At 47.0% G+C, this 27,641-nt stretch overlaps 1 protein-coding gene across 1 annotated transcript; it reads left to right on the forward strand.

Moving 5' to 3' along the window:
* Window positions 1–111: 111 nt before the first annotated feature.
* On the forward strand, window positions 112–27,395 carry LOC123826785 (zinc finger protein 420-like). The gene is made up of 6 exons (XM_045850863.1): window positions 112–234; window positions 1,895–1,962; window positions 9,093–9,219; window positions 11,838–13,262; window positions 23,446–23,582; window positions 23,667–27,395. The coding sequence occupies exons 2-6, from the start codon at window positions 1,915–1,917 to the stop codon at window positions 24,459–24,461; spliced, it is 2,532 nt and encodes an 843-aa protein (XP_045706819.1). The 5' UTR covers window positions 112–234; window positions 1,895–1,914; the 3' UTR covers window positions 24,462–27,395.
* Window positions 27,396–27,641: the final 246 nt, after the last annotated feature.

Consider the following 27,641-nt stretch of genomic DNA (forward strand, 5'->3'; position numbering starts at 1 on the left):
AACAAGGAGCCTCTGGACTGTCCCTCAGGCTCGGGTCGCTCAGCGCCACTCAGTGTGAAGGGAGCCAGGTGTGGCTGTCACTTCGGCGCGCGCGCATGCGCGCGCGGGGTTATGGGACGTGTAGCAGGCCAACGCGCAAGCGCAGTACTATCTGTGTTCTAGCTGTCGCCGGTCACTTTCTAGAGGTAGCCGTGTGCTCTTTGTGGGGACCAGGCTGAGGCGTGAGGACACTGGGTACGGATCTGGGCGTGGGCGTGGTCTTGGGGTTGCAGGTGATGCCTGTGACTCGGTGTGTGTCTGTATGTTGAAGTGAGACTCCCGGGAGGTCTCTTTGTGTCTCGTTGTGTAACACCGCGTGTGTTCGGGAAACTAGTTTTTTGCCTTTGCTCATATGTGTGTCAGCTGCCTGTCTTGGCCTCTCCGGGGCCCTCAGTGTCCACATCTGTGTGCGTGTCAGCCTGTGTTTCAGTCGGCGGTGTCTCCCTGTGAGGGCGCCATCCAGGTGTTCCCCTGTGTCTGGTCTCTTCCTCTGAGCCTGTCTGTGTTTCTGATGTGAGTGTGTGTGCGTGTAGGGGTGCATCTGTTCTGTCCGAGCCTTTCCCCGTCTTTGTGCGTCTGGGCCTCTGCCTCTGGGCATGGCTGACGTGTGTATGCGCGCTTGCGTCTGGGGTGCCCAACCTAGCGCATGCAGAAGACGGCCCTGCTGGATGGGAGGGCCTGGCAGATCTGCCTCCCTGCTGGAGCCAGAGCCATTTCCTTCCACAGAGCTTCCCCCGACCCTGGGAGGGCAGGATGTGTGTGGAAGCCAGGTGCGAGGTCAAGAAAGAGGCTCAGAGACCCTACCCAGTGCTGGGCGGGGGTGGAGTTTGTTCAGGGAGTTTGTGTTGGGTGCTTGGGGTATCATTCTGGGCATTATACAGGCCTACCAGTGATTCTAAGTAGGGAGCTTCACATTCCTATTTTGCAGATGGGGAAACTGAGGTTCAGAGTCTTTTAAGTGAATCACCCAACTTCACACCCAGGCATGCAGGTACCAGAGCCACCACCCTAAACAGCCCACACTGGGGAAATCTTGTTTCCCCTAAGAAACATTGAATGGCAGGAAATGTCAGAAACCTAGGACAGAAAAGGAGGAGCAGGAGCAGCTGCCACCCCTGGCTCTGCAGCCACGTATCTAGGGCCACTCTGGGTTCAGTGGTCATGAGCCCTGTGCACATGCATTTTCCAGGGCCACTGTGTCTTCCTCGCCTCCTTTTAATAAAGGAGGCGTTCGTTTAAATAAGGTAAACTTGGAGTAGTGTTTGCATTGCCGTGGGCACAAAAATAGTCCAGGCTGGATTAGATTTGCATTTTATCTTAACTTATCAGAATAAATTATGATATTTCAAGGGCTCCTAGTGGTATAAGCTGACCTGGGTCCACTGTTCCTGCTGGCTAAGTCAGACCCAGGGTGAGAGGGTAGAGGGTAGAGGGTCCTTTTCCTCTCTACAGGCTATTGGATTGGGTGTGTGCACAGGTGTGTGCCTTGGGGGAGAGTATGTGTGTGGGTATGACATGTGCACCAAGCATATGGACCCTGATGTACTCAGCCCAACCCTAAACCCACCCTTATCTTCTTGGGCACACGGCTTACCTTTTGAGGCCTCAGTTTCCTCATCTATGAAATGGGGTGAGTGAAAATAACCCCAACAATGCAGGGTGTCAGGAGGATTAAATCAGGGATGTTGGTTGAGGACCTTGGATGCCATAGGACCCTGCATGCATTCCCTATTAATGTGTGTGGCTGTCCTTGTCTGCCTGTCTTGCAGTGGGTATGTCTGTCATGTCTGCAATTTGGGTCACACATGCACCTAATCTTTCACTGTTCCTTTTTCCCCTCTCTCCCTGTACACAGACTGCCGTGCCCAGGTCACCATGGGTACTGGAAGGATAGCCACCCAGCTGTGGACCAAGGAGTCCCTGGTGAGTCATGTCACCCTCTGGCCCCTCCTTCCTGAGAGTTATACTTCTGGGCAGGGATGAGCCTTGGTCCCTGCAAAGGCCATCAGGCCCCAGGCCTCTCTTCCCATTGACTGGGGTTTTGTCCACCCTGACTTGAGAGAGTACTGTCCTGACCTTGTCATTTTTCAACTGTAGGGGACAGGATGGCTCAGGAGTGAGCAGTCCTACCCTGAGGGATCTCAGGAGACACCTCTGGGTACTTGGGATGTGGCAGGTTCAACATACTCAATGAAATGTGACAGAGGCCTCTGCAGGAAGTGTTGGATGAGGGACCTTGAGAAGTAGGCAGGGGGTACTAAATGCTCCAGGGACTGGAGGAGGTGAGGAGGAGGACCCCTGTGGTGTGGGAATGGTTGTGGGAGGGCTCCACTGAGGAGAGCAAGTCTAACAAGACATGATCTGCCTGGGGAGGGAAGGTGGCTGATCTCTCAAAGGAGAAGGGCCAGGAGCCTGTTCCTCAACTGGTTTTTACTGGGTTCAGTTTGCACAGGAATATAGGTAAAGCTCATCAATCATTGTCAGGCAGTAATGATCAAACAATAGGTAACATTCAAAGAAGTATGAAGGCTTCTACTGAGTTACAGTCAGTTAGCTAAAGTGCTATAAAACTTTAGGAAAGAAACTCATTTCACGCTTGGACCCTTGTCAGAAAATTGAGGACCTCTCAGCAAAGCAGTTTTCAGAGGATTTTATGCATTTTTTCTTAGGCCTTATTTCCCCCGGCAGGGGGGAAACACCTGTTCCTGCCCAGCATTGTTTGAGGCTTAAATGAGGTGGGGGAAGTAAGGCAGCCAAGAGATTAGGAGATTTCTTGCAGACAGAATGAGAACTCAGGCTATGTTGAAGCCAAGGGGTGAGGGTCCATTACCCCCTTTTTCTATAGCCCCCCAAGTCCTTCCCTGAGGGCCCCTTCATGACCATGCCTGTCTTAGGTCATCCCTCCCTTGAGGAATCTTACCCAGCACTGACTAACCAGTCATCTGCCCAGGGCCAAGGAGGCTGAAGTAAAAGGAGGCAGAGGCAGCCCCCCCCCCCCCCCGGCCAAGAAGATAAGCTTTGTCTCCTTAGTGGCTTATGGTCTCAAGATCTCTTACTCAGCCTTACCCTGGGAAGTCACAGCTTCTAAAACCAGCTGGGTGGGTCCCAACATGTGGTGAATGCCAGTGACTGTCCTTGTGATGTTTTAGTGAGTGTCTATTTCTGGTATTTTTCTCTAAATTTCCTTCTGTGGAAGAAAAATTTGAAAATAAAAAATGTATAGATGTAACGCTGGCTGATGTAGCTCAGTGGATTGAGTGCAGACTGGGGACAAAAGGGCCACCAGTTCGCTTCCCAGTCAGGGTACATGCCTCAGTTGGGGGCCACATCCCCAGTAGGGTCATGTGATAGGCAACTACACACTGATACTTCTCCACCTGTCTTTCTCCCTTCTGTCCTCTTTCTCTAAAAATAAATAAATAAATCTTAAAAAACACACACAGAAAAATATATACAGATTTGGTTCAGTTGGTTAGAGGTTCATGTTCATATGCCAAGGTTGTGGGTTGATCCCTAGTCAGGACACTTTCTAGGAGCACCCAATGAATTCCTTCTGTGTGTCAAATCAGAAAATTTATATATGTGGGAAGAAGGTAAATCTTTTTTTTTTATTAATAGAGGAGTGTTCATTGAGTTTTAGGGAGACAGGAAGAGTGGGGGTGGAGAGAGACACAGATGTGAGAGAGAAATTTCAATCAGTTGCCTTGTACATGCGCTCCAAGCTGGTATAGATCCCTCAACTATTTGCTGTCTAGCACAGAGTTCCAACCAACTGAGCCACTTAGCCAGGGCTGGCCATCAATACTTGTCCTGCATTTTGCATGTTTCACTTTTTCATTTTATAAATTATAAAAGTGGAGAAACTGTGCTAAGATTTTAATTATTTTTCAGAGAGAGGAGAAGGGAGGGAGAAATATAGGGAGAGAAACATCCATGTGCAAGATAAATATTCATGGGTCTTCAATAGCAGCAGCCCAGATTGGTATCTGCCCACTGCGCACTCCTGTGCACTGAGTAGGAATAAACAGGACACCTTTCAGTTTTAAGCTGCTTCTCAATCCACCGAATGACAAAAGTCACAGCTTTTTATGATTTTGGTGTTTTTTATTTTATTTATTTTATTTTTTACTTTTTAAAAAAAGATTTTATTTATTTATTTTTAGAGAGGGAAGGGAGCGAGATAGAGAGAGAGAGAGAGAGAGAGAAACATCAATGTGCGGTTGCTGGGGGTTATGCCCTGCAACCCAGGCATGTACCCTGGCTGGGAATCGAACCTGTGACACTTTGGTTCGCAGCCCGCACTCAATCCACTGAGCTATGCCAGCCAGGGCCTGATTGTGGTGTTTTTTTTAAACATTCATTTATCTTATTTTTAGAGAAAGGGAGGTAGAGAAATGTCAATGTGTTCTTGTCTCTTGCACATCCCCAAATGGGGATCTGGCCCACAGCTGAGGCACATGCCCTGACTGGAAAATGAGCCGGCAACCTTTTGGTTTGCAAGCAGGTGCTCAATGCACTGAGCCACACCAGCTGGGACTGTAAAGGCTTGATTTCTAGGAATTTGTTTTGCCATTTATGGTGGGAAAATTGTTTTTATTTTATTGAGATTTTGTTTATTTTTAGAGAGAAGGGAATGGAGGATACAGTAGGAAAGAAACATCGACCTGAATAAATCATTGATCAGTTGCCTCCCATATGTGCCCCAACTAGGACCACAGCCCTAACCTTTGGTTGTACATACAACGCTGCAACCAGCTGAGTTGCCCAGTCAGGGCTGCACATTTCTATAAGTGGAATCACACAACATGTGGGTTTTTGTATCTTGCTGCTCTCACTGAACAGCAGGTATTTGATGTACATCTGTGTTGTAGTAGGTGTGCTCTTCAATGGCTGCATACTATGCCCTTGTGGAGGTAGACCCTGTTGTATGCACTTATCAAGGGTAACATTTGGGTTGGTTCCCCTTACTGGGTGTTATTTCTTATGTTTCTGTGAACATTCATGCATAGTTTTTGTTTGATTTCATTTTCTTTGAGTGTAGGAGAGGAAATAATGGGTCCTTTGATATCAGTATATTTAACCATTTAAGGAACAATCTTCCTGTTTTCCAGGGTGGCTGCACCATGATATCTCCACTTTGACCTTCCCTGTAATCCTTGCCTTGGTTTCCTTTTACCAACTTTGTTTAGAATTTGTGGATGGTTCTTATTTCCCTGTTGTGGGCTCCTAGGGATTCAATTTCTGTTTCTTTTTTTTTTTTTTAAGATTTTACTTATTTTTAGACAGAGGGGAAGGGAGGGAGAAATAAAGGGAGAGAAACATCAATGTGTGGTTGCAGCTGACGAGGCACCCACTGGGGACCTTGTTCCACAACGCAGGCATGTGCCTTGACTGGGAATCGAACCGGTAATCCTTTGGGTTGCAGCCTATGTTCAATCCACTGAGCAACAGCAGGCAGGGCTCAAGTTCTCTTTCTTAATGCCTGTTACAGTAATTGCATTCTCATGTTTCTAAAAAGTAGTGCCTTCCCTGGCTGGGTGTCCCAATTGGTTATGGCATCATCCCAAATACCAAAACATTGTGGATTATTCGATCCCCTGTCAGGGCACATGCATGATGTGAACATATCAACGTCTCTGTCTCTCTCTCTGACCCTACCTTCCACTCCTTCTAAAATCAATATGTAGACCTCTGGCCAAGATGGAGTTGTAGATAGACACACTGTGCATCCTTGCATAACCAAAAGAAGGACAACGACAAATTTAACTATAAAAAACAACTAGAACTTACAGAAAATTGAACTGTATGGAGGTACAACAACCAAGGAGTTAAAGAAGAAACATTCATCCAGACTGGTGGAGGCGGGAGGTGGAGATGGGCAGCCGGGTGAAGAGGACTGCTGGGAAGGCAGCAGGTAGAAGACTCGGGTGGGCAAGGAGGCAGCTGGTGAACTGGGTGAGGTGGTGGCTTGTAGACTGGGCAGTCCCACATTCATGTGCAGATAAACCAGGAGGAACAACTAGGGAGTGATATAGACCACACAACCCAGGGTTCCAGCACAGGGAAATAAAGCCTCAAACCTCTGATTGAAAACACCTGTGGGGGTTGAGGTGGCAGTAGGAGAAACCCAGCCTTGCAGGAGAGCTTGTTGGAGAGACCCAAAGGGTCCTAGAATCTACACAAACCACCCACTTGGGAGGCAGCCCCAGAAGGGTCCACTTTGTGGGTAGCCAGAGAAGTGAGTAGAAAGTGGCACAGAGTGGAGCAAGTGGCACTATTCCCTCTCAGACCTCTGCCCCACATACAGCATCACAAGCCAGCAATGTGGGTTGCCCTGCCCTGGTGAACACCTAAGTTTCTGCTCCTTACTACCTAACAGGGTCACTGAGACCAAACAAACAAACAAACAAACAAACAAAAGGCTGAAATGAAAGAACAGTTCAAAGCTCCAGAAAAAAATACAACTAAGTGATGAAGAGATAGCCAACCTATGAGATGCACAATTCAAAACACTGGTTATTGGGATGCTCCAGGGACTCACTGGGTACTTCAACAGTACAAAAAAGACCCAGGCAGCAATGAAGATTCCATTATGTGAAATAAAGAAAAATCTACAGGAAACCAACAATGATAGGAAGGAAGCCAGGACTCAAATCAACGATTTGGAGCAGAAGGAAGAAAGAAACATTCAACCAGAACAGAATGAAGAAACAAGAATTCAAAAAAATGAGGAGAGGCTTAGGAACCTCTAGGACATCTTTAAACATTCCAACATCCGAATCAGAGGGGTGCCAGAAGGAGAAGAGGAAGACCAATAAATTGAAAACTTACTTGAAAAAATAATGTAGGAGAACTTCTCCAATCTGGAGAATGAAGTATACTTCTAGGAAGTCCAGGAAGCTCAGAGAGTCCCAAAGAATTTGGACCCACGGAGGAACACACCAAGACACATCATAATTACATTAGCCTAGATTAAAGATAAGGAATCCTAAAAGCAGCAAGAGAACAGGAGACAGTAACCTACAAAGGAGTTACCATAAGACAATCAGCTGACTTCTCAAAAGAAACCTTGCAGGCAAGAAGGAGCTGGAGACAAGTATTTGAAGTCATGAAAGGCAAGGACCTACATCCAAGATTACTCTATCCAGCAAAACTGTCATTTATAATAGAAGGGTAGATAAAGTGCTTCCCAGATAAGGTCAAGTTGAAGGAGTTCATCACCACCCAGCCCTTATTTTATATGAAATGTTAAAGGGACTTATCTAAGAGAAAGCAGATCAAAATATGAACAGTAAAATGACAACAAACTCACAACTATTAACAACCAAACATAAAAAAAATACTAACTAAGCAACAACTAGAACAGGAACAGAATCACTGAAATGAAAATCACATGGAGGGTTATCAGTGGGGAAGTAAGAGAGGGAGGGGGGAAAAGGGACAGAGAATAAGTATCATAGATGGTAGGTAGAAAATACACAGGGAGAGGTTAAGAATAGTATAGGAAATGTGGAAGCCAAAGAACTTGTATGTACGACCCATGGACATGAACTAAAATGAGGGAATGCAGGTGGGAGGGGGTTTGCAGGGTGGAGGGGAATAAAGGCAGGAAGATGGGAAAACTGTAATAGCATAATCAATAAAGTACACTTTAAAAAAGAAAAATAAATAAAATCAATATATATATCCTTAACTGAGGATTGAAAACAAAATAGAGCCTGATTTCAGCTCCTTGGAACTGGGTGAGGTTTTCTTGTGGCAAAGTGGTTTCTGCCATTACACAGGATTCCAAAACAGATGGAGCCCTGGAATGAGCGGCCTCAGTCATGTACCCAGAGCGCACTCAGAGGGCTTTAGTTCAATTCCTATTTCAGGGGAATCTCCCAACTCTTTGGAAGAGAGGCCCTGTGTCTCACCTCCCACACTTTTTTTTTTTAATATTTTATTTATTTGTTTTAGAGAGAGGGGAAGGGAGGGAGAAAGAGAGGGAGAAAAATGTCAATTTGTGGTTGCCTCTTATACACCCCCAACTGGGGATCTGGCTCACAACCCAGGCATTAGCTCTGACTGGGAATCAAACCAGTGACTCTTTGTTTCACAGTCTGGCACTCAATCCAATGAGCCACACCATCCAGGGCTCACTTCCCACACTTTTGTGGAGTGTGGGCACCCAGATGCCCAGGACAGACTCAGGCTTTCAGTCTCTCCCATCTGGGCTCAGAGCCTGGAGGCTGCTCAGTAAAAAATTCATTGAGTGAGTCCATTCAGGCAGGGAAACTTAGGGAAGACTTTCACCAGGAATTGTATTTAAAAAATTAAAATGAAACAAGTACAATAATAGAGGGGAACAGGAGGAAACTGTGGGTAGTTGATGAGTTTGTGACCCTGACGGTAATTTCAATGATTGTACTTACTGAGTTGGCCAAAGAGTCTGTTATGTTTTTTCGGTAAAATAAAAGACACCTTTTTCATTTTCACCAGTAACTTTGTAGTGTTGGCCTCCTTAGTGCTCCAGTGTGTTGTTTAAGCCTCTGGCCTTGACCACCGGTTCCACCCAGATTCTTCCTCCATGAACCTAACCTGAGATCACCCCTTCCGATTTCCAAGACACCCCTGAGAGCTGCTATGGCTCAGGTCTGTTACATTCGTATTGACAGTTGAGGTTCCACAGAGGGGATTTCCTTTTCACCTGTGTGAGGTCATTGTCATTGTGGTTTTAGGTTGCAGCTCTCTGATGATGAGTGACGTTGAGCATTTTTTCATATATATATATTGGCCATCTGTGTATACTATTTGGTGATATGTGTGTTCACGTTTTTTGTCCATTTTTTAACTGTGTTGTTTGCTTTCCTATAAACCATGCTGTAGTTTATTTTTCTGTCTATGGAACAGCCAGTGTACTTAAGCACCAAGGACACTGAGTCCTTAGGGCCTTCAGAGCTCCACACCTTCTCGACCCCACATCAGGAGCATCCTCTGTGCCTTCTTGATCCTCCCAGCCCACCTGGCTGCGTCTCCTGAGTGTGATGAGTGGTGTGCGCTTCCTCTTACAGGGGTCAGTGGCGTTCAGGGATGTGATTGTGGACTTCAGCCAGGAGGAGTGGCAGCAGCTGAAGCCTGCACAGAAGGACCTGTACAGGGATGTGATGATGGAAATCTACTGGAACTTGGTCTCACTGGGTAAGGGGCTGCTTCACCACATTACCCACCATGTGCCTGTCACTTCAGGATGACATAGAAATAGAAAAGGTGCACAGATCTGACACATAGGATGTTCAGATTACTGAAAGATAAAAATAAAGTTGATAGATGGCAAAGTGGGAAAGAGTATATAGCACATATATAACAGCCAGAGGATTATAAGTATATAAAGAACTGCTATGCGTAAATGAGAAAAGCACCAAATGAATGATAGAGAGATGGACCTGGCTTATCAGCATTCAGTTCTTAGATATACAAGTGCATGGAGTTACACTTTACAAAGATTTTTGAACCATACTAATCGTCAAAGGAGTACCAATTGACTTACAGAAATACCATTTTTACCTATGAGATACACTGGTATGAAAAGAATAGTGACTCTGCCCAAGTGTGGCTCAGTTGTTTGGAGCATTTTCTGACCCAGAAGGATGCTGGTTCAATTCTGTGTCAGGATACATACCTGGGTTATGAATTTTATGCCCGATGGCACATATCCAGGAGGCAAACCAATTGACATTTCTCGCTGTAATGTTTCTCTCTTTCACTCTTTCCCCTGTCCCTCCTCACCCCCTTCCTCCCTATGTAAGACTGTCCTCAGCTGTGGTATAAAAAAAGAAGTAAAATCTTCCTGTATTATGAGGGTACAGAGAAAGGGACTCCTTATTTTAGATGCATGATGTTGGGAAAGCTCTTTGGGAAGACAGTTTGTTCTGAACCAAATTCAAATGATTCCATTGGTGGAACATATCCTTAAAAAATCTCCTGGAAGTGTGCTGAGATTTTATAGGAAGAAAATTCCAGAAAAATGCCCTAGATGCCCACCTACAAGACTGTTGAACCAATGAAGGTACACAATAATGTTGGGAATGAGAAAGGTCTTCAAAGATGAGTACTCTTAGTACTCACGGACACACAGAGATGACCCTAATACTATGGTTCAGTAAAAACACGTTCACAATTAGTGTATATTCTCATTTCTTTACCAGCTTTTCTGGTGGTTTACCTGACCTACAATTAACTGCATATAGTTAAAGCTTATGATTTGACCCATTTTGACATTTGTATCCACCTGAGAAATCATTGTCATGATGTAGATACGTCCATTAGCCCATAAAATTTTTCTTTCATTTTGCCCACCCTCCAACCTCCAGCAACCGTTGATTTTAGTTTGCTTTTAATAGAATTTTTTTCCTTCTTTTTATTTAATTTAGAGAAAGGGGAAGAGAGGGCGTGAAACGTGAATGTATGGTTGCTTCTTGGCCGTCTCCTACTGGGGACCCAGCCCACAACCCAGGCATGTGCCCTGACTGGGAATGGAACCAGCAACCCTTTGGTTCGCAGGCCCGCACTAAATCCACTGAACTACACTAGGCGGGGCCTATTGTAAAATTTTATATATGGAATCATATGGCATATACATTAATTTTCTTATCTTAATTTCTTATTCTTCTCATCATTTTGTTGAGGTTCACTCAGGCCTACCATATATTTGAATGGTTCCCTTTTTTCCTTTTTATTGTTTTGAGAGAAAGATGAGAATGTGTTAGAAATATCAATCAGTTGCATCCCATATAAGCCCTGAACATGGATCCAACCTGCAGTCTTTGTGCACTCCAGTGCTCTAACCATTGAGCTTGGCATCCAATGCAATAGCTGACTTCTTTTTATTGCTGAGTAATATTCTACTTCCGGAATACCTCACCATGTGTTTATCCTTTCAATTGAAGATGAACATCAGAATTGGTTCCAGTTGTAGACTCAAGGGATGAGTATCAACCTCCGCATTTATGGGCCCAGTGATGTCTTCACGGGGTAGGGAGGCAGCTGCTTACCACTCCTGCGTTCCTTGTTGCCACCATAGAAGGAGGGCTACATATAGCAGCATCTTCCCCTTTTTAATGTGATTTTTGTGTAAGATCTCACAGTTTCTAAGTGTTTGGATGAACTTTAAAGGGCATATGCAGAGTCTGGACTTAGGGCAGCCCCCTAGGCTTTAAACAGAAATAGAGGATCCCATGGGACAAGGCACAACATGCTTGAAGCGCTTGGTCACCAGGGAGGAATTAGTGTGCTGAGGGGAGGTGTGAGGAGCCAGCCCAAGGGCAAGGCCACTCCTGGGCAGTGTAGGATTTTGGGAGCTTCAGTGGCACGTGGGGAGGCAGAGCACAAGCACTAAGGGCACAGGGAATCAGCTTACTTTATCTTTAGTAATAATAGGCAATATTTTGAGAAGTACAGCTCTTTGTGGACATGCAGGACAAAGCCTGGAAGAAAGGAGCCAGGTGCAGTGAACCCTCCATGGGGGTGTGGGATTATTTGATGTGCTCCTCCAGGCCTGTTTTCTTCCGTCTCTTCAGGGTTTCCTCCCAGCACTCATCTGTGCTGGCTGCCTTTGCACCCACTCCCAATCAGGCCTTTCTCTCTCTCTGCTCACCTCCCGACAACTCACTGTCTCAGATCACAGCTTTTCTTCTCCCTCTGTGCCCATGACAGGCTGTCCCCTACTCTGAAGCTGCATGTTGTGGTATCTTGGGGACATCCTCCCTCCCAGTGTTGTTAACTACATGTGTGTTGTCATCTCTTTCCCCTCCCCTCAGACTTGGAGACTGAAGGGGACATGAATGAACCAGATCCAGAGAAGGACTCTTGGGAAGACAGAACATCCATTGTGGTGGCGGAAGGACTTATGAGGAATGGAGCTCAGGGTTATGCCTGTGAAAAAGCAGGGATACAGGGGTACAGGGTGGGGCAACAACACAGGAGCACGGGGACCTGTCAAAGGCATTTGGACATGTCCCCAGTGTTAGCTCCTGAGTGTTGTGTATTTAATGCATTCATCCACCGGAGCCCCATGCCAGCCTCACCAAGAGGAGCAGGGGCACACTGTTTCACCACGTGTGGGAAGAACTCAGGTACTTCCAGCCTCAGTCCTCCCTCCCAACTTTGTGCAGAGATGACATACAAGTGGGGACACTGTGACAAGGGTTTCAGCTATAGTTCATCCCTGGGGAAACACCAACAAATCCACACTGGGGAGAAGCCATATATGTGTGGGGTGTGCAGCAAGTCCTTTAGCCAGGAGGATAACCTCATCCTACACCAGAGGACGCACACCAGGGAGAAGCCATATGTGTGCAGGGAGTGCGGCAAGGCATTCAGATGGAATAGTCACTTCATCAAGCATCTGAGCATGCACTCCGGGGAGATGCAGTACATGTGTGGGGATTGTGGCAAGGCCTTCAGGAAGAGAAAGTACCTTGTCCAGCATGAGAGGACACACACTGGGGAGAAGCCATATGTGTGTGTGGACTGTGGGAAGGCATTCAGTAAGAAATCAAGCCTCAATTTGCATCAGCGGATGCACACCGGGGAGAAACCATACTCATGTGGGGATTGTGGTAAGGCCTTCACACAAAAATCAATCCTATGTGTGCATCAAAGGACACACACTGGGGAGAAACCTTATGCGTGCAGGGTCTGCGGTAAGGCCTTCAGAGAGAATAGGCACCTCATTGAGCATCAGAGGTTACACACTGGAGAGAAGCCATATGTGTGCGGGGACTGCGGCAAAGTCTTCAGCAGGAAATCGACTCAGTATGCCCATCAAAGGACACACATCAGAGAGAAGCCACACGTGTGTGGGGATTGTGGCAAGGGCTTCAGCAGGAAAGGGTACCTCGTTCTGCATGAGGGGACGCATACTGGGAAGAAGCCATATGTGTGCGGAGACTGTGGCAAGGCCTTCACTGCAAATGGCAGCCTCATGGTGCATCAGAGGATGCACACTGGGGAGAAGCCTTACACGTGCAGTGACTGCGACAAGGCCTTCAGTCGGAGAAGGTACCTCATCCTGCATGAGATGACACACACTGGGCAGAAGCCATACTCCTGTGGGGACTGCAGCAAAGCCTTCAGCCAGAAATGGAGCCTCTATGTGCATCAGAGGACGCACAGTGGGGAGAAGCCGTACACGTGCGGTGTCTGCGGCAAGGCCTTCAGCCAAAAATCAAACCTGATTGTGCATCAAAGGACGCATAGCAAGGAGAAGACATGCACGTGAGGGGAGTGCAACAAGACAGTTCACAAGAACTCTTTTCAGGCAGCACAGGCACCAGCCCCAGGTAGTAGCACTGCCAGTGCTCCATCTGAGAGAAGGACTTCAATACACACTCACCCCTGCAGAATATGCTGACCAGTCCCCCTGTGGAGAAGTTTTTAAGTGCAGCCAGTGCAGGAAAGCCTTCATCAGGAACTGCCCCCCATCCACAGGAGGATTGTTTGGGAGACTAGCCAAACCAGTGTGGCAAGTGCAGGAAAATGTTCAGCAGGAATTTCTACCTCACGTGACACATAGCAGGGAATTGGGGGATCTTAGAATCCATACCTGACTGGTAGGTCCTGAGCCCATGGGCCAGCACCAGACTTGATATTGGAGCCCACGGGTGGGATGCAAGAGAAATCCTGACCAGACTTGTCTTAGGAATATGGGTGGTGAGGACAGGCCACGGAATTCTCAACATTTGCTTCCCCAGCAGCTGCAGGACCTGGTGCAAAGCAAGCCTCCCTACAGGTACAGTATCTGGGAGGGTGGCCAGTGGCACTGTGTCTCTGGTCTTCATCTCCTGTAGAGTAAAACAGAGGTGAGGAAAGAGAAAGGAAGGCGTGGAGGTGGGTCCATGGGGGCATTGTTACTTTGTGACAAATGCCTGGATCTTGTCTAGAGGTCAGGTTGTCACATCTGTGCCTGTCCTCATTTACCCCACACCCAGCCCCCAGTTTCCCTGCAACAGTAGAAGGTGCCAAGTTTTGTATGAGGGGAAGAAACATTTTTCTTGGCATCTGAATTAATAATAATTGCATCAGAAGGCATAGTTTCTCTTAAGGGTCTGTTAATTTTTTTTAAATAGAAGTTTACATTAAAGGAGACCAAAGTCATTTTAAAGTCATAAGGTGCAATAGGTACATGTAGAAGTTGTCCTGCCAAAATAAGTGTGAACGCTTAGGGGGAGGGGATCCAAATACCCACCAGGAACCCCAGGAACCCAGCAAGCCTGCCCAAGGTATGAAGCCATCTGCCCCTCCCAGCCTGGCATTCTTGGCTTGGGAATGGTCAGACCAGGTAGCAGGGCCCAGACCTTCAGTAGCAGAGATGGGGAAAGTGGCTGTTCTGCTGAAACACACCCTTTTAGTCCCCTCCCTGCAGGGCTATTTGTTACAGGAGAAAAATCCTCTCTCACATGATAAGAGTGTCCTGACCCCCCCTGCGCAACCAGAATTCCTGTGAAAATAAAGTGCCTTCAGTCAGGCAGGGGCATTACCTTGTGTGTGCCTCACCCACAGCCTAGGTCATGGTGTACTTAATATCTCATCATTGATGTTGATAGCGACTATTACCAATAATAAATAGCAAACAATATAAGAATGGTACTCTGTGAACAATAAAATATGTAAAGCATTTATTAATACATGGGTAGCTATTAACTATTTTGTATAAGTTGTTATTTGAGATGATTCTGTGAACGTGGGTAAATGGCTGCTGACTGGGCCCTGTGGCCTAGCACCCACCTGGTTGTCACCAAAAGGGTACAAGCTGGTGGTGATCAATACTTAGACTCTCTCCCACTTTTGTATAGTTGCTAATTACTGAAATGCCCCAGTGGGACAGACAGCACAATGTGCTTACCCACCTGACCTGAACCTGAGCCCCTGCTGGTGGTTCAGGTAGTGAAGCATTGCTTGTGTACGCCATGGTTGCAGTTTAATCACTGGTCAGGTGCCTACAAGAATAAAACAATGAATCTTTTAATGAGTGGGATAAGTTTATCGGGCGTTCCTACACCTGAAACTGGTTTAGAAAGGGGAAGGGAAGAAGAGGGGGAGAGAAACACCAGTGTGGTTGCCTAGCCGGCCACCTGGGGATGTGCCGTGACTGGGAATCAAACCAGTGATCCTTCAGTTCGCAGGCCAGCAGTCTATGCACTGAGCCACACCAGCCAGGGGTACAAATTTTCTGTAAGTCAACACGACTATCGGTACCACGACTATCGGTACCCGTCTCTGGATGCAGGAGGTCTGTAGAGGGGCTACAGCGTCCTTTACTGCCTGCACCGACACCCCTACATTCCTCAATTTCTCTCTCCCTGCTCTCCAGCACGATGAGCTCCCAGTTCCTCCGGCATACCGCCACGCACCCCTGTCTAGCTTTCCTCCCGCACACCCTCTCCACATCCCGCTCCTCCTTGGCCCCGTCCTGCCCCATGCTTTTTCTTCTGCTCCCCGATCCTCCATGGTTTGTCTCAGACACCACGGATCTCTCGCGAACCCCGCCTTCTTGCCATTGTGCCGCAGGGGCTTCTGGGACAAGGAGCCTCAGGCTCAAGTCCGCACTGCAGGTCTCACTCTGAGGGAAGCCAGGTGTGGGTGAGACTTTGGCGCGCGGGGTTCTGGGAAATGTAGTAGGACGTTCTGTGCAGGCTCAGTGATATCGGTAGGTTCTAAGAGACGATGCACAGGTTCTTGAGCCAGCTGTGTGGTCTTTGTGAGGATCAGGCTAAGGCGTGAGGACACTGGGTGGGGATCAGGGTGGGGTCGTGGGGTTGAAGGTGATGCCTGTGGCTGTGTGTGTGTCTGTGTTGAAGTGAGACTCCCGGGAGGTCTCTGTGTCTCGTTGTGTAACACCGCGTGTGTTCGGGAGGCTACAATTTTTCTCCTTTGCTCGTGTGTGCGTCGGCTGCCTGTCTTGGCCTCTGCAGTGCCGTCAGTGTTCACATCTGTGTGTGTCAGCCTTTGTTTCCGTCGGCGGTATCTCTCTGTAAGGGCGCCATCCAGGTGGCCATATGTGTCTGGTCTCTTCCTGTGTTTCTGATGTGAATGTGTGTGCGTGTGGGGGTGTGTCAGTTCTGTCCGAGCCTTTCCCTGTCTTTGTGCGTCTGGGCCTCTGCCTCTGGGCCTGGCTGATGTGTGTGTGTGTGTGTGTGTGTGTGTGTGTGCGCGCGCGCGTCTAGGATGCCCTACCTAGAGGGTGCAGAAGACGACCCAGCTGGATGGGAGGGCCTGGCAAATCTGTCTCCCTGCTGGAGCCAGAGCCATTTCCTTCCTTAGAGCTTCCCCTGGCCCTGGGAGGGCAGGATGTGTGTGGAAGTCAGGTGTGAGGTCAAGAAAGAGGCTCAGAGACCCTACCCAATGCTGATGTGGGGGGGGTGGGATTTGTTCAGGGAGTGTGTGTTGGGTGCTTGGGGTATCATTCTGGGCATCATACAGGCCTCCCAGTGATTCTTAAGTAGGGACCCTCACATTCCCATTTTTCAGATGGGGAAACTGAGATTCAGAGCCTTTTAAATTAATCACCCAACTCCACACCCAGGCATCCAGGTACCAGAGCCACCACCCTAAACACCCCACACTGGGAAATTCTTATTTCCTCTTAGAACAATGTATGGCAGGAAATGTCAGAAAACTAGGACAGAAAAGAAGGAGCAGGAGCAGCTGCCACCCCTGGCTCTGCAGCCACCTATCTATGGCCACTCTGGGTTCAGTGGTCACCAACACTGTGCACATGCTATTTCCAGGGCCACTGTGCCTTCCTGGCCTCCTTTTAAATAAAGGAAACTTGGAGTAGTGTTTACATTGCCGTGAGCACAAAAATAGTGCAGGCTGGAATAAATTTGCATTTTCTCTTAACTTACCAAAAGAAATGATGATATTTCAAGTGCTCCCAGTGGTAAAGCTTCCCTGTGCTCACTGTGCATGCTGGCGAAGTCAGACCCAGGGTTAGGGGTAAAGGGTCTCTTTCCTCTTGACAGGCTATTGGATTTGGTGTGTGCAGAAGTGTGTTCCTTGGGGAAGTGTATGTGTGTGCACATGGACCCTGACCTACTCAGCCCAACCCTAATCCCACCCTTATCTTCTTGGTCATATGGCTTATCTTTTGGGGGCTTCAGTTTTCTCATCTGTGAAATGGGGTCATTGAAAATAACCTCAACAATGCAGGATATCAGGATGATTATATCGGGGATGTTAGTAGAGGGCCTTGGATGCCATAGGCCACCTGCATGCATTCACTATTAATGTGTGTGGCTGTCCTTATCTGCCTGTCTTGTAGTGTGTGTGTCTGTCATGCCTGCACTGTGGGTCACACATGTACCTAATCTCTCACTGTACCTTTTTCTTTCTCTCCCTGCTCACAGCTGCCTGTGCCCAGGTCACAACATGCACTGGAAGGATGGCCATGCAGCTGCAGGCCAAGAAAGCCCTAGTGAGTCATGCCACCCTCTGGCTACTTCCTTAGTGCTATGTTTCTGGGCAGGGATAACCCTTGCTCCCCCAAACTCCATGAAGCCCCAGGCCCCTCTCCCCGTCTCCTGGGGTTGTGTCCACCCTCAGTTGGGAGAGTACTGTTCTGTCGTTGGTATTTTTGAACTGCAGAGGACTGGATGGCTCAGCTCAGCCCTCAGCTCAGGAGTGAGCTGTCCTACCCTGAGGGATCTCAGGAGACACCTGTGGGCACTTGGGGTGTGCCAGCTTCAACATATTCAGTGAATTGTGACAGAGGCCTCTGGCAAGAAGTGCTGGATGAAGGACCTTGAGAAGTAGGCAGGGGGCACTACATGCCCCAGGTACTGGAGGAGGAAGGGAAGAGGACATGTGTGGTGAGGGAGTGGTGAATACCCTGACTGTCCTTGTGATGTTTTAGTGGGTGTGTATTTGTGGTATTTTTCTCTAAATTTCCTTCTATGAAAGAAAAACTTGCAATAAAAAATGTACAGATGTGGCTCAGTTGGTTATAGTTTCATTTTGATGTATAACGGTTGTTGGTTTGATCCCTGGTCAGAACACTTTCTAGAAGCAACAAATTATTTCATCAATAAGTGGAACAACATCTCTCCTGTCTGTCAATTCAGCAAATATATATAAAAATGTATGTATATGTATATATATACACATGTATATAAATACACACACATATGTAAATATATATACATATATATGTTGGGGTAAATCTTTTTTTTAGTCAACAGAGGATATGTTCATTGAGTTTTAGGGAAACAGAAAGAGAGGGAAAGAGAGGGAGAAAGACACAGATGTGAGATAGAAATTTTGATCAGTTCCCTCCCACATGCTCTCCAAGCTGGTATAGAACTTGCAACTATTTGGTATGTAGCACAGAGTCCCAACCAACTGAGCCACATGGCCAGGGCTGGGCACCAGTGCTTGCCCTGCGATTTTTATGATTTATTTTTCATTTTTTTAAATTATGAAAGTGGAGCAACTGTGTAAAGATTTTAATTATTTTTCAGAGAGAGAAGAAGATTGGGAGAATATTGGAAGAGAAACATTGTTGTGCCAGATAAATATTGATGGGCTGTCTCTAGCAGCAGCCCAATGTGGTATCTGGCCTGCTGCCCACTCATGTGCACTGATTCAGAATCAAATAGTACACCTTTCTGTTGTACACTGGTTCTCAATCCACTGAGTGACAACAGTCAGGGCTTTTTATAATTTTGTGTTTTTTGTTTTATAACATTTTATTGAGGCATGTGCCCTGACTGGGAAATGAACTGGCAACCCTTTGGTCTGTAGGCAGGTGCTCAATGCACAGCCACACCAGTTGGGACTGTGAGGCTTGATTTTTAGGAATGTTTTTTGCCACTCATGGTGGGCAAATTGTTTTTATTTTATTAAATTTTTTTTTATTTTTGGAGAGGAGAATGGAGACAAAATTTGAAAGAAACATAGATGTGAGTAAATCATTGATCTTTAGTGCACTTTGAGGGAAATTCCATTTTAGGTGAATCTCTCAACCCTTCTGAAGAGGGGCCCTTTGTCTCACCTCACACACTTTTCTTTTAAAGATTTTATTTATTTGTTTTTAGAGAGAGGGGAAGGGAGGGAGAAAGAGAGGGAGAGAAATGTCAATCTGTGGTTGCCTCTCATGCACCACAACTGGGGATCTGGCCCACAACCTAGACATTAGCCCTGACTGGGAATCAAACCAGTGACCCTTTGTTTCACAATCTGACACTCAGTCCACTGAGCCACACCAGCCAGGACTCACTTCCCACACTTTTGTGGAGTGTGGGCACCCAGATGCCCAGGACAGACTCAGGCTTTCAGTCTCTCCCATCTGGGCTCAGTGCCTGGAGGCTGCTCAGTAAAAAATTCATTGAGTGAATCCATTCAGGCAGGGAGACTAAGGGAAGACTTTCATAAGGAGTTCTATTTAAAAAATTAAAATGAAATAAGTGCAACAATAAAGGGGGACAGGAGGAAACTGTGGGATGTGGTGGATGAGTTTGTGACCTCGGTGGTAATTTCAATAGATTATACTTACTGGGTTGGTGAATAAGTTTGTTATGTTTTTTCTGTAAAGTAAAAGACTCATTTTCACTAGTAACTTTGTTGTTTGGCTATTTTGACATCAGCGTCCTCAGTGCTCCAGTGTGTTGTTTAAGCCTCAGGTCTTGACCCACCAGATCCACCCAGAATCTTCCTCCATGGACCCAACCTGAGATCACCCCTTCTGATTTCCGAGACACCCCTGAGAGCTGCCACTGTTCAGGCACCTGTAGTGATGGTATTGACAAATCTCAACAGGGTCCGTAGCAGGGGTTTCTGTCTAATATGTGTGAGGTGATATGACATTGTGGTTTTAGTTTGCAGCTCTCTGATGATGGGTGTCATTGAGCATTTTTCATATGTACATTGGTCACTTGTGTGTTGTTTGCCTTCCTGTGATCAGAGCCACAGTTTATTTGTCTATTTATGGTCCACCCAGTGTACTTTGCCTCTAAGCACACTGAGTCCTTAGAGCCTTCAGAGCTCCACACCTTCTCAACCCCACATCAGGAGCATCCTCTGTACCTTCTTGATCCTCCCAGCCCACCTGGCTGCATCTCCTGAGTGTGATGAGTGGTGTGCGCTTCCTCTTACAGGGGTCAGTGGCGTTCAGGGATTTGATTGTGGACTTCACCCAGGAGGAGTGGCAGCAGCTGAAGCCTGCATAGAAGGACCTGTACAGGGATGTGATGATGGAGAACTACTGGAACCTGGTCTCACTGGGTAAGGGGCTGCTTCACCACATTACTCACCATGTGCCTGTCACTTCAGGATGACACAAAAATAGAAAATGTGGACAAATCCGACATATAGGACATTCAGATTACTGGAACCTAAAAATGAACTTGATAGATGATGAGGTGGGAAAGAGTATATAGCACATATATAACAGTCAGGATTGTAAGTATATATAGAACTGCTACACATAAATGAGAAAAGCACCAAATGAATGACAGAGAGATGGACCTGGCTTATCAGCATTCAGTTCTCAGATATACAAATGCATGGAGTTACACTTTACAAAGATTTTTGAACTGTACTAGTCATCAAAGAAGTACCAATTGACTTACAGAAATACCATTTTTACCTATGAGGTACACTGGTATGAAAAGAATAGTGACCCTGCCCAGGTGCGGCTCAGTTGTTTGGAGCATTTCCCAACCCAGAAGGATGCGGGTTCAGTTCCGTGTTAGGATACATACCTGGGTTGTGAGTTTGATCCCATATGGCACATATCCAGGAGGAAAACCAGTTAATGTTTCTCACCCTAATGAATGTTTCTCTCTCTGTCACTCTTTTCCCTTGTCCCTCCCCACCCCCTTCCTCCCTATGTAAGACTGTCCTGAGCTGTAGTATAAAAAAAGAAGTAATATCTTCCTGTATTATGAGGGTACAGAGAAAGGGACTGCTTATTTTAGATGCGTGATGTTGGGACAGCTCTTTGGAAAGACTGTTCTGAACCAAATTCAAATTATTCCACTTGTGGAATATTTTGTTAAAAAATCTCCTGTAAGTGTGCCAAAATTTTATAGGAAGAAAATACCAGAGAAATGCCCTAGATGCCCACCTACAAGATTGTCGAAGAAATAAAGGTGTACGATAATGTTGGGAATGAGAAAGGTCTTCAAAGATGAGTACTCTTAGTACTCGAGGACACACAGAGATGTCCCTAATACTGTGGTTCAGTAAAAACACTAACTTTCACAATTAATGTATATTCCCATTTCTTTACCAGCTTTTCTGGTGATTACCTGACCTACAATTAACTGTATATAGTGAAAGCTTATGATTTGACCCATTTTGACATTTATATCCACCCGAGAAATCATTGTCATGATGTAGATATGTCCATTAGCCCAAAAAGTTTTTCTTTCATTTTGCCTACCCTCCAACCTCCAGCAACCATTGTGATATAGTTTGCCTTTTCTACAATTTTTTCTCATATTTTATTTATTTTTAGAGAAAGGGAGAGAGAGGGGAAGAGAGGGAGAGAAACATGAATGTGTGTTTGCCTCTTGTGCACCCACTACCAAGGACTCAGCCCACACCCAGCTATGTGCCTCAATTGGGAATTGAACCGGCACCCTTTAGTTCACAGGCCCGTGCTCAGTCCTCTGAGCTACAGTTCCCAGGGCCTAGTTTAGAATTTTATATATGGAGTCATATGACACATATTGCTTGTTTTTTTTATCTTGATTTCTTACCCTTCTCACATTTCTTTGAGGTTCACTTACATCTACTATATATATATATATATGAATCATTCCCTTTCTTTTTTTTGCTGTTTCTTTTTTACTGTTTTGAGAGAGTGATGAGAATGTGTTAGAAACATCAATCAGTTGTGTACAGTACAAGCCCCAAACTTGGATCCAATCCGCAATATTGGTGGACTTGACAACATTCTAAACAGCTGAGCTAGGCACCCAGTGCAATAGCTGACTTCTTGTTATTGCTGAGTAATATTCTCCTTCTGAGATACATCACCATGTGTTTATCCTTTCACTTGACGATGAATGTCAGGATTGTTTCCAGTTCTAGACTCAAGGGAACATTCTCAATCTCAGGGTTTCTGTGGCCACTGAGGTCTTTAGTGGGGTAGGGAGACAGCTGCTTACCACTCTTGTGTTCTTGTGATTTCCTAGGTAGGGAGGGACAAGGGAAAAGAGTGACAGAGAAAGAAACATTCATTAGGGTGAGAAACATGTAGCAGGATCTTCTCTTTTTTTTAATGTGATTTTTTGTGTAAGATCTCACAGTTTTTAAGTATTTGGATTAACCTTAAAGTGCATATGCAGAGTCTGGACCTCAGGACAGCCACCTTGTCTGAAACAGAGATTGAGGAACCCATGGAACAAGGCATAACAAGCTGGGAGCAGGTGTGGTCCACAGGGAAGGGTTAGTGTACTAAGTGGAGGGGAGAGGAGGCAGCCCAAGGACCAGGTCACTGGTGGGCAGTGTGGGCATGTGGGAGCTTCCTTGGCACGTGGGAACACAGAGGACAACCAGCACAACCATAGGAGAATCAACTCTTATTTTATCCTTAGTAATAACAGGCAATGCTTTGAGAAGCACAGCTGTCTGGGGAGGTGCAGGACCAGGATTGGAAGCAAGAAGCGAGGTACAGTGAACCAACCCTGGGTGTGTGAGGTCATTAGATGCTCTTCTCCAAGCCTGTTTTCTTCCTCTGTCTCTTCTGGATCTTTCTTCACAACCCTGAGCTGTGGTGGCTGCCTTCGCACCCACTGCTTATCGAGCCTTTCTCGCTCTGTGCTGACCTCCCTATAACTCACTGTCTCAGATCACAGCTTCCCTTCTTCCTTTGTCCCCATGACTGATTGTTCCCTACTCTGCAACAGTATCTTGTCATATCTTGTTAATATCCTCCCTCCCAGTGTGGTTAATTGCATGCGTTTTGTCATCTCTTTCCCCTTCCCCTCAGATGTGGAGACTGAACAGAACATCAATGAACTGGACCCAGAGAAAGACTCTTGGGAAGATAGACCATCCATTGTGGTGGTGGTGGAAGGACTCATGAAGAATGGAGCCTGTGGTTACTCCTGTGAGAAAGCGGGGATACAGGGCGACAGGGTGGGGCATCTACACAGGCGCATGGGGACCTGTCTGGAGCATTTGGACATGTCTCAAGTGTTAGCCACTGAATGTTGTGCATTTAAAGCATTCATCCACCAGAGCCCCATGCTCCACCAAGAGTGGAAGGACCAAGAGGAGAGGGGACACACTGTTTTACCATGTGTGGGAGGAACTCAGGTACTTCTCGCTGCAGTCCTCCCTCCCAACTTTGTGCAGAGATGACATACAAGTGGGGACACTGTGACAAGGGTTTCAGCTATAGTTCATCCCTGGGGAAACACCAACAAATCCACACTGGGGAGAAGCCATATATGTGTGGGGTGTGCAGCAAGTCCTTTAGCCAGGAGGATAACCTCATCCTACACCAGAGGACGCACACCAGGGAGAAGCCATATGTGTGCAGGGAGTGCGGCAAGGCATTCAGATGGAATAGTCACTTCATCAAGCATCTGAGCATGCACTCCGGGGAGATGCAGTACACGTGTGGGGATTGTGGCAAGGCCTTCAGGAAGAGAAAGTACCTTGTCCAGCATGAGAGGACACACACTGGGGAGAAACCATATGTGTGTGTGGACTGTGGGAAGGCATTCAGTCAGAAATTGAGACTTAATTTGCATGAGAGGACACACACTGGGGAGAAGCCATATATGTGCAAGGACTGCAGCAAGGCCTTCGGGAAGAAGTCGAGCCTCAATTTGCATGAGAGGACTCACACTGGGGAGAAGCCTTATGCGTGCAGCATCTGTGATAAAGCCTTCAGGGAGAATAGGCACCTCAGTCAACATCAGAGGTTGCACACAGGAGAGAAACTGTACATGTGCGGGGACTGTGGCAAGGCCTTCACTGTGAACAGCAGCCTCATGGTGCATCAGAGGACGCACACTGGGAAGAAGCCATATGTGTGTGTGGACTGTGGCCAGGCCTTCACTGCAAACAGGACCGTCATCTTGCATCAGAGGATGCATACTGGGGAGGAGCCTTACACATGTAACGACTGCAGCAAGGCCTTCAGCCGGAAAAGTTACCTCATTGTGCATGAGATGACGCACACTGGAGAGAAGCCATACTCCTGTGGGGACTGCAGCAAAGCCTTCAGCCAGAAGTGGAACCTCTATATGCATCAGAGGATGCATACTGGGGAGAAGCCGTACATTGTGGAGACTGAAACAACGCCTTCAGAGATAATAGGTACCTCATGGAGCATCAGAGGACGCACAGTGTGGAGAAGCCTTATGTATGCTGAGACTGCGGCAAGGCCTTCAGAGAGAATAGGCACCTCATCAAGCATCAGATGATGCATAGTGGGGAGAAGCCGTATGTGTGCGGGGACTGTGGCAAGACCTTCAGAGAAAACAGGCACCTCATTGACCATCAGAGGATGCACACCGGCGAAAAGCAATACAGGTGTGTGGACTGTGGCAGGCCTTCAGCAATAAGTGTAGCCTCGTTAAGCATAACAGGATGCACACCGGAGAGAAGCTGTATGTGTGTGGGTACTGCAGCAAGGCCTTCAGCAGGAAGTGGTATCTCACTGGGCATCAGAGGATGCACACCGGTGAGAAGCCATATTTGTGTGGGAAGTGTGGCAAGGCTTTCAGCTGGAAGTCTATCTTCACTGTGCATAAGAGGACACATAGTGGGGCAAAGCCATATGTGTGCCGGGACTGTGGCAAGGCCTTCAGCCAAAAATCAAACCTCACTGTGCATCAAAGGACACATACCAAGGAGGAGCCATACACGTGAGGGTAGTCTGGCAAGGCATTTAGCAAGAACTCCTCATTCAGGCAGCACAGGCACCAGACACTAGGAAATAGCATTGCTAGTGCTCCATCTGCCAGAAGGACTTCATGACATTCTCATCCCTACAGAATATCCTCACCAGATCCCTGTGGAGAAGCTTTATAAGTGCAGCCAATGTGTACAAAGCTTCATAAGGAACCTTTGCTCCCTGTTCACGGGAGGGTGGTTTGGGAGACAAGCCCTACGAGAATGGTAAGTATAGGAAAACCTTCAGCAGGAATTTCTGCCTCATGTTGCACATAGCATGGAATTGGGGGATCTTAGAATCCAAACCCAACTGGTGGGTCCTGAGCCCATGGGCCAGTGCCAGACTTGGTATTGGAGCCCATGGGTAGGACACAAGAGAAGTCCTGATCAGACTTGTCTTAGGAATATGGGCAGTGAAGATGGTGCCAGGGGAGCCAAGGGACCTGTCTGGGGCATTTGGACATATACCAAGCATTAGTCCCTGATAGTTGTGAATTTAAGGCATTCATTCAACAAAGCCCCATGCTGGCCCCAGCAAGATCAGAGGGATGGAAAGGACCGGGAATGCACCCGTTCACCATGTGTAGGAAGGACTCAGGGGCTTCAATCCTCTGTCCTCCCTCAAAATCTATTGTAGAGAAGAAGCCCTATGAATGAGCAGACTGTGACAAGGCTTTCAGGTGTTGCTGGTCTCCAAAGGAGAAGCAAGGAATCCATACCAGGAAGCAACCCCAATGCTGCAACATGAGTGGAAAGCAGTTCAGTTTTTAGTCGTATATCACCATCCACCAGCAGGTACACACCATGGAGAAGCCATACCTGTGTAGGGACTTTGGCAGGGTCTTCGCACGTTAAAAAAGCCGCATCAGTCACCACAGGATGCACACTGGGGAGAAGCTGTATGCATGTGGAGACTGCAGCAAGGTCTTCATCCAGAAAGGGAATCTCATCAGACACCAGAGGACTTAACACTGGGGAGAAGCCATATGTGTGCCAGGACTGTGGCAAGGCCTTCACTGCAAATAGTAGCCTCATGGTGCATCAGAGGATGCACAATGGGGAGAAACCTTACATGTGTGGGGACTGTGGCAAGGCCTTCACCCAGAAACTGTACCCCATCACACACCAGAGGACACTGGGGAGAGGCTGTATTTGTGCCAGGCTGTAGCAAATCTTCATGCAGAACAGGAGCCTCATTGTACATCAGAGGACACATACCAGAGTGAAACCTTATGCATGTGGGGACTGTGGTAAAGCCTTCAGACTAAATAGGAGCCTCATCATGCACCAGAGGATGCACTTGGGGGAGAAACCATATGCATGCCAGGTCTGTGGCAAGACTTTTACCCAGAAAGAGTACCTCATCACACACCAGAGGACATACCAGGCAGAATCCCTACATGTGTGGCCAGTGTGAAAAGGCCTTCAGCCAAAACACGTCTCTCAGGAAGCACCGACGCATGCACACTGGGGAGAAATCCTACAAGTGCAGCCAATGTTGCAAGGCCTTTAGCAAGAACCACTCTCTTAGGAAGCACAGGCATGTGCGCATTGAGGAGCACCCTACCAGTGCTCCATCTTCCAGAAGTGCTTCATGAATGCTCATCCCTGCAAGAGCAGCAGAACAACGACACATTGGAGAAGCCCTATAAGGGTAGTCAGTGCTACAAAGCCTTCGTCAAGAACATCTTGCTCCCCGTCCACCAGAGGTTCCATGTGAGACAAGCCTTATGAGTGTGGCAAGTGCGAGAAAACTTTCAGCAGGAACTTCCATCTCACATGACACCAGAGGAGGATGCACATGTAGCAGGTGTGTGTGAGATCTCAGAGTCCATACCCGTCAGACAGTTCATGAGCGTGGGGGCCAGTGCTAGACTCGACATTGGAGCCCACAGGTAAATGCAAGGGAACTTCTGCCCAGAGAGATCTGAGGACTGTGGGCTGTGGGGTCAGTCCATGCCATGCTCACCAGTTGCTTCCAGAGCATCCACAGGGCTGTGTGGAAAGCAAGTCCCCATACAGGTCTAGTATCTGGGAGCATGGCCAGGGGCACTGTGGCTCCAGACTGAACTGAACTGGAATACTCCTATGAGATTGGACAAGGCATTTAGTGTCTCTGGATCTTCATCTCTTCAATAGTAAAGTGGAAGAGGGGAGTAGAAAAGAAGAGGGGGAGGTGGGCTCCGTAGGGATATTATCAGTTTGTCACACATGCTGGATGTAGTCCAGAGATCAGATTGTTGCCATCTCTGTGTTTTCTTGTTTTCCCTAAACACAGCCCCGTTTCCCTGCAAAAGCAGCTGGAAGGCTGCAAGCTCATGAGCTGTATGAACTACCAGGTGGTTCACACAGAGAAAAAAATACTCTTTTTATGATTAGGAAGTAGCAGTTGTCACTTCAGATACCAAAGTCTCTCATAGTGGTCTCTAAAATTAAAAAATAAATAAACAAAACTTAAATAACTCGAATGTCATCTTTTTTTCTAAAATTTATTTGTTTTCAGAAAGAGGGTACAGGAGGGACAGAGACAGGAAGAGAACATCAATGTGTGAGAAGGCCTGAAACCTAGGCATGTGCCCTTACTGGGAGTCCAATCAGCAACCTTTCAGTTCACAGGTTGGCTTCCAGTCCACTGAGCCACACCATCCAGGGCCACGAACATCATTTTAAACAGATGTCAGGTGCAAAAGCGGGAGTTACTGGTTGTC

This window comes from Phyllostomus hastatus, unplaced genomic scaffold, assembly GCF_019186645.2.
Source record: "Phyllostomus hastatus isolate PE091 unplaced genomic scaffold, TTU_PhHast_1.1 phas_contig_133, whole genome shotgun sequence".
NCBI lineage: Eukaryota > Metazoa > Chordata > Mammalia > Chiroptera > Phyllostomidae > Phyllostomus > Phyllostomus hastatus.

What these genes read in the sequence shown, in the direction of transcription:
- LOC123826785 (XM_045850863.1), top strand. Translation starts at nt 1,915, where the DNA reads ATGGGTACTGGAAGGATAGCCACCCAGCTGTGGACCAAGGAGTCCCTG. An exon ending in CTGGAACTTGGTCTCACTGG is followed by an intron (nt 9,220 to 11,837) that starts GTAAGGGGCTGC and finishes CCCTCCCCTCAG; the next exon opens with ACTTGGAGACTGAAGGGGAC. An exon ending in AAAATCAAACCTGATTGTGC is followed by an intron (nt 13,263 to 23,445) that starts ATCAAAGGACGC and finishes CCCTGGGGAAAC; the next exon opens with ACCAACAAATCCACACTGGG.